Source organism: Pteropus alecto, unplaced genomic scaffold (assembly GCF_000325575.1).
Source record: "Pteropus alecto unplaced genomic scaffold, ASM32557v1 scaffold50, whole genome shotgun sequence".
Classification (NCBI taxonomy): domain Eukaryota; kingdom Metazoa; phylum Chordata; class Mammalia; order Chiroptera; family Pteropodidae; genus Pteropus; species Pteropus alecto.
Window position 1 is genome coordinate 2,109,958 of NW_006431918.1, and position 6,028 is coordinate 2,115,985.

Consider the following 6,028-nt stretch of genomic DNA (forward strand, 5'->3'; position numbering starts at 1 on the left):
TCTTAGAGGAAAATTCAGAAGGCCTTTTTGGTAGCAAATAGAGACTTTTATCTCCTGCAGTGGGAGGGCAGAAAAAGCTGAGCAACAGGCTCAGCACTTAATTATAAGTGTGGCAGAGTTCCAAGGGAGATTAACAACCATGCAGCCTAGTTAGGTCGGCTATGCCAAGGTCAGAATGCTGGATTGGAAAGAAACCCTGATGCAATGGACTGCATTGTGACACCTGACAATCCTGAATCTCCAGATTTTCCTGAACCCTCTGAATCTGAACATGGTCCATATTCCTGATTTAATGGATAGTGCTCCCCCCTCCCTAGCTTGCTTGGAAATGATGCAGAGGCCTCCTTCTTGTAGTACAAGATCTGCCCTCAGCTTTCCTCCTGGCCACTGGATCAATAACTTGGCTTTCTTTACAATGTAACCTGGCACAATTATTCTAATCAGTGGCAAGGGATGAGTGACGGTAAAGGAGAGGGCCTGATCTTCCAAAGATTAAGGAGATGGATGATAGAGTATGGAGTCCCCAGGAGCGAAACAGATGAGCAGCAAACAAGGATACCGCTCAGTCTGTATAATCAAAAGAAATCAAGCATTGCATGGCCACCGGAGAGCAATACTCCATTAATGAATTCTTTGCCCAATTTTTAATATCTGAGCCAGTTTTCGGATATGGAAACCATCAACAGAGAAAAGCCTAGATCCTCAGGAGGAAGGCCCTGAAATATCATAAAAGTTACGCCATAATAATTCCCCCAGTTCTTCCCCAGAGGATCTCTGCGATTTATCTAACTATATGTTGGGAAAATGAGAACATCTAAACATTTCTCAATAGGATGGCAGATGTAGGAATTCACCTGCCTTCTATTAAGCTTCATGTTAAAGAGATTTGAAAAACTGTAAAACAGTACCAGTCTTCTGTTTTTTTTTGTTTGGGAAAATATAGTGATTTTTCATATAAATATGTTATTTGTACTAATATGCGATATAAGTATTATTTTTACTGAATTAATATTTGACTTTTACCTCTTTTAAAACTTTTATGTGGTAAACATCAATAGGCATAATACACATAAACAAAAGCTTGGTAGAGTCTTCAATTTTTAAGCGTTTTTACAGAGTCCCGAGACAAAAAAGTTTAAGAACTGCTGCAAAGACAATACCACAAGCCAAGCCATCTGTGTAATCTTGGGGCAAGTTGTATAGTGTCTCTGCCCAAGTTTCCTCATGAGTAAAATTAAGAGTTAATACTGCACATGTAAAGTAATCAGAATACCAGGAGCACAAAATGAAATATTGCCAATATTGATATTATTCTATTTTCTCTGTGTAATAGGAGGCAACGATAGCTGCTGAAATTGACAAAGTGATGGGAAGGGTGAAGAAAGAGATTTGGTAAAGCCATGTGGATAATGGAAATGATAGATTGATTTGGAAAATACAGAACTGAAGAGCAATTTCGTGAGTCTTGTGGAGGTTGACAACTTTGGATTTAGAGAAAAATCTTAACTGTGTATTTTTTTCCCCCTTAACAACACTCAGAAGTCCCAATTCAAGCGAGCTGTTGAATTGGGAATGTTCCAGTTAGTTTGATCAGAAAAAAAAATAAAGCAAATGCGATCGATGTGATAAACTGCGTTTTATGAACTGAGGGAAAAAGAAGGGAAGAAGGCAGAGAGATGATCGATAGGAAGAAACCAGAAGGGTCAAGAGATTCAAAGTCTTCGTTAGGAGGGAAAATCAAGTGAGAGCGTTGGTAAGATAGGAGGTTGGTTAGTCTGCTCGAATTTGGGATTTCATCAGGAGCGCTTCCACCTGATGACAAGACCTGGAGTGTGGTCACAAGAATAGATGCCTGTAGTGGAGTGGAGGTGATGGCTGTGAGAGATGAAGAAATCAAGATCCCAAGAGAATGGGACTTTCATTTGGATTTTAAGAAACTCTGGGTGATGGTAGAACTTGGAAGTCAGGTTCCAAAGTTTTCCATCAATAAGGAGTGGATAAAAAAAAATAGCAATGATGAAGGTTAAATAGCGGAATGGCTACATGGAAAGGAGAAATGATGATCTGAGTGAGGCACTGGGGATTAAAGGGATGGACCCTACCTCCTAATCAAGAGTTAAAAGAAGTGTGAGGAAATGAGCACCCTTCACTCCAGAGACATTTAAAGCCGTCTTTGCCAAGGAGAAGATGTTAGGTTTCAGTTAAAGACAGGGAAGCACACACTAGAGGCCCCGCATGTAGGAGAATTTGTTTACAAAAGAATGGAATTCCAGAGGGCACAGTAGAAATAGGAGACAAAGGAGGGTAGAACTTAATCACCAGGCAACCAAAGCACGGCTCGTGCAGAAAACACGAAGAGTGGAATGTGAGGCTGTAGGTAGCGGAAAGTTTGCAAAAGAATTCAGCAAGACTTTAACGTATGAGTCAACGGATACAGTGCTAAGTTTGTGAGTTCACTGACTTCTTCCTTCCAGATTTTCTCTTCCTTCCAGATTTTCTCTTCCTTTGGATTTCTCCTTTTCTGAAAAGAATAAAATGGAGCGAGTCTTCCAGTGCCCCTTCCTCCCGCTTCCCCACTTTTTCTCTTTTTTTCTATCAGTCTGCTCCTTCCCGCGGGGTCCTCATCCCGGGACTGGGAGCCCGCCCCCCGCGGGAGTGGGCGGGGCCTGGGCGGAGCGAACAAAAGGGGGCGGAGCGAAGAGAGGGGGCGGACTCCTTTCTGTCAACGTGCTGCCGTAAGGACGCTGCTGTCGTAAGAGGACATCCGGTCCCGCTCCTAGTGTCCGAAACTGACTCGGTCCTCCTTGCGTGGGTCTCAGTAGCTTCTGCCCCCGGGGAGTCGTGGTCAGCGGGCTGCATTTGCTGTTGCCGCGGGCCGGCACCACGCCATTCCCTGCCCCTCTGCCCCGGAGTGAGCCCGGCCTCCCCGTCAGGGTGAGCGAGGTCGGCCCGGAGCGCGCGCGAGGGAGGGCGTTCCGCGGGCGGGTGACGGTTGTCGGTTCCCCGAGCCGCGTGGCACCTCCGCCGCGTCTCCTCTGGACGCCCCCTCCACCCCTCTGGGTCTCCCGGCTGCAGGGACCCCGCGCCTGTGTCCTTATTTAGTGACACCGGCTACGTCCTGAAGAAGTCAGAGCGTTAGTGGAGAAAGGCTTAAACCCATGTAAGGCTGGGGAAAAAAAAAAAAAAAAAGAATTTACCCTTTAAATTTTCAAGACAGACTGAAGAAAAAGAAATCGAGGCTCAACTTTCTCAGCGGATTCATCCCTAGGAACTCAGAAAATTCATCCGTATGATTTTCTGATCTCCTTTGGCCATCACAGTACACTTTTTTTTTTTTTTCCACCTAGATTTCGTCATTTGATATACTGAAAGGGTGACTTAGAGGGCTTGGACATTTATCAAGTAACCACTTAACTAAATTTCCTGGCTTAATTTGTCCATATTTTTAAGTCGCAACGTCCCACCACTTGGTTTTTGATTGGATTTTCTAACATAAGAGTTGAAACCCAAAGTAGGAAAACTTTATGAGTGACCTTCCTGCTGTGTCAGGTACAAGCTGGTGCATGATTTTGCTATATTGTAATATGCCCCTTTGAATAAGAAATATAAATCTCTTTCGAGGTGCGCTTTCTTGGAACTCGCTCCATGTATCATGGATACACTTTAGTTTCCTTGAATCCGAATGTTTATGTCTTCAGGGAGGTGTGTGTGTCACAGTAACCACTGAAACTTGAGCCTATGTTGGAGGTTTAGAATTTGTAGTTCTTGAGTAGGGGCTAGAAATATCAAGAGTTGAACTTTGAGAATCGCTTTTAAAAGAGACTTTAAAAATACGTATTTTGAAGAATATTAAGAAAATTGAGAGATTTCACAGCAAGCACATAGACTCGTTCTTTAGTGTAGCTCTTCATTTAGTGAGTGCTTAATATATTCCAGGCAGGGCTGGAAGGCACTGTGGAAAGATAGGACTGGACTCCCTAGGGAACTTCTAGTTTTCAGATTGATGAAAAACCAAATAAAAATGTGTTATTTAGTAAAAATCTTGTTTTACTAAATTTGGTTCTCGCAACTAAGTGACAGAAGCCAGTTTTAAAGTCATTATTTCAATATATGTGGTAGCTATATGCCCTTAAACATAAATTTGAACCCTGTTAAAATTATACCAGGTCTTGGAATAATGTTTCTTTCAGGTCATTTCGTTATAACTTTCATGAGATGGCTAGGAACTTAACTGTTCTTTCTATCAAGTTGCCAGTGGTAAAATTAGTTTTGTTACAGGTCATTTCAGTTAGTTTCAGAACGCATCGATGATGTTAAGTGAAGACACTGCATGTAGAGAGAAGGTCAGCTTTCAGAGTAAAAGCAACTAATACCTTTAATATCTTTTCAGAGAGAATAGTTTGTATTTAATGTTGTCATTTGACTTGACTATATTAGATATTTTATTTAGATATTACATAGGAGGAATATGATTTATTGTACTTAAAGCTTTGGCAGCATCAAGTCTGAATACATAGCTCAAAAAAGTGATATAAACTGGGTAAATAATACACCTTTTAATGATTTCTTGTTAATGATATTTGCCTAACATGTATATTTTTAACTTGCTATAGAGTAATTTTTAAAGAATACTTAACATCAGGGAAACTATTTTTTCCCAGTGGGAAAGAAAACTAGGCTTTTCAGAAAATTTTTTTGTTTACATTTGTTAGAATTGTTTGGTAGTGCAAGTAATTGACAGGGTTGAATTTAGAATTTGAATGAGAATAAATTTCTTAGTTTATTTAAAATAGCAAATGCAACCAGGAATCATATACTGTCTCTGTTCTTTTGTAAAGAAAGAGGGAGAAAATGCCTAAAAAAAAGACGGGAGCCAGGAAGAAGGCAGAGAATCGCCGGGAACGTGAAAAACAGCTAAGAGCATCAAGAAGCACCATAGATTTAGCAAAACACCCATGCAACGCTTCAATGGTAACAGCTTTTTCTGATATCGTTTGATAGTTGAAATACTATATAATAGTTATTTGAAAAACACCTGAATAGAATTTTAGTGAATATAGTATTGCTGCATTGCTGCATATATTTTATTGAATTTGAAATCTGTTAGAGGCACGTTCATTGTTTTTATTAACACTAAGTAGCAATGATTTTTGAGTTTATATTATGTATAAAATCTGGCATATTACCTTGGCTACTGTTGCTGATAGATACTGGCCAAGAATACATACTAGGATCTTTACAACAATTTTTCCAGCTTCTCTACTCTTCTATGCCTTAATTTGTCCTATTAATTGGAGCTTTTTCATCATATTCTCATAGCAATTCTTAACTCATTTGATTTCCCTTTTCTAAACTTCCTACTTTTCTTGACATCTCTTTTGTTTTCCTGTTCTACTACCTTATTTCCCTGTGCCAGCTGAGTTAGTCCTGATCATTTCTGGGCTTCTTTGGTCAAAGTTGGGAGAAGCAAGAGATTATGTTATCATTACTCCTTTCTTTTCTTTGATGACGTGTCTCTGGGTTGTCCCACATTTCCCTATTTCGACTCCTCTCTACTTTTTCTATTCCCGCTACTCCTTTTTTTTTTTTCTTTTGTTTTATCATAACATATGAAATGCTTAATAAGATTTAATTGCACAAACTATTGTGCATCTACCCTGTGCCAGGTCCTATTTTAGGCACTGTGGGTGATAGGTGCATGACACAGTCCTCTTTCCGTAAGCTTATAGATCAGTGGTTTCGTATGTTACTTAAGAATTGTTTGTTTATAAATGACAACTCCAACTTCAATAAGTGGGGAGAAATACCAATTATCATGTGACTAGTGGGCTAACGTGTAGTAGGGAAGGGCAGGATGTAGCTGGGACACAGGGACAACTGGAAACTGCAACAACCTTGTAGTTCCATCTTTGGCTTTTGTTTGTTTTTGCTTATTCCATTTTCTCAGGTTGTCTTACTCCTTCCGTTTGGGTTCGTGGGCACTGGTAGTTTGCATGCCTCACGTCACACATGTGTTGCTCTCAGGGAG

At 40.5% G+C, this 6,028-nt stretch overlaps 1 protein-coding gene across 3 annotated transcripts in view; it reads left to right on the forward strand.

Moving 5' to 3' along the window:
- Positions 1-2,743: 2,743 nt before the first annotated feature.
- Positions 2,744-6,028, forward strand: part of ZNF330 (zinc finger protein 330) — a 13,776-nt gene continuing 10,491 nt past the window's right edge. Inside the window, exons 1-2 of one of the 3 annotated variants that reach the window (XM_015600668.2) lie at positions 2,744-2,934; positions 4,839-4,971. In XM_015600668.2, coding sequence (XP_015456154.1) covers positions 4,852-4,971 — 120 coding nt within the window. In that variant the 5' untranslated portion in view covers positions 2,744-2,934; positions 4,839-4,851. Of the gene's footprint in view, positions 2,935-3,075; positions 3,161-4,838; positions 4,972-6,028 lie in introns of those variants that run through there. The other 2 variants (XM_006906230.3, XM_015600669.2) reach the window with 2 other exon arrangements.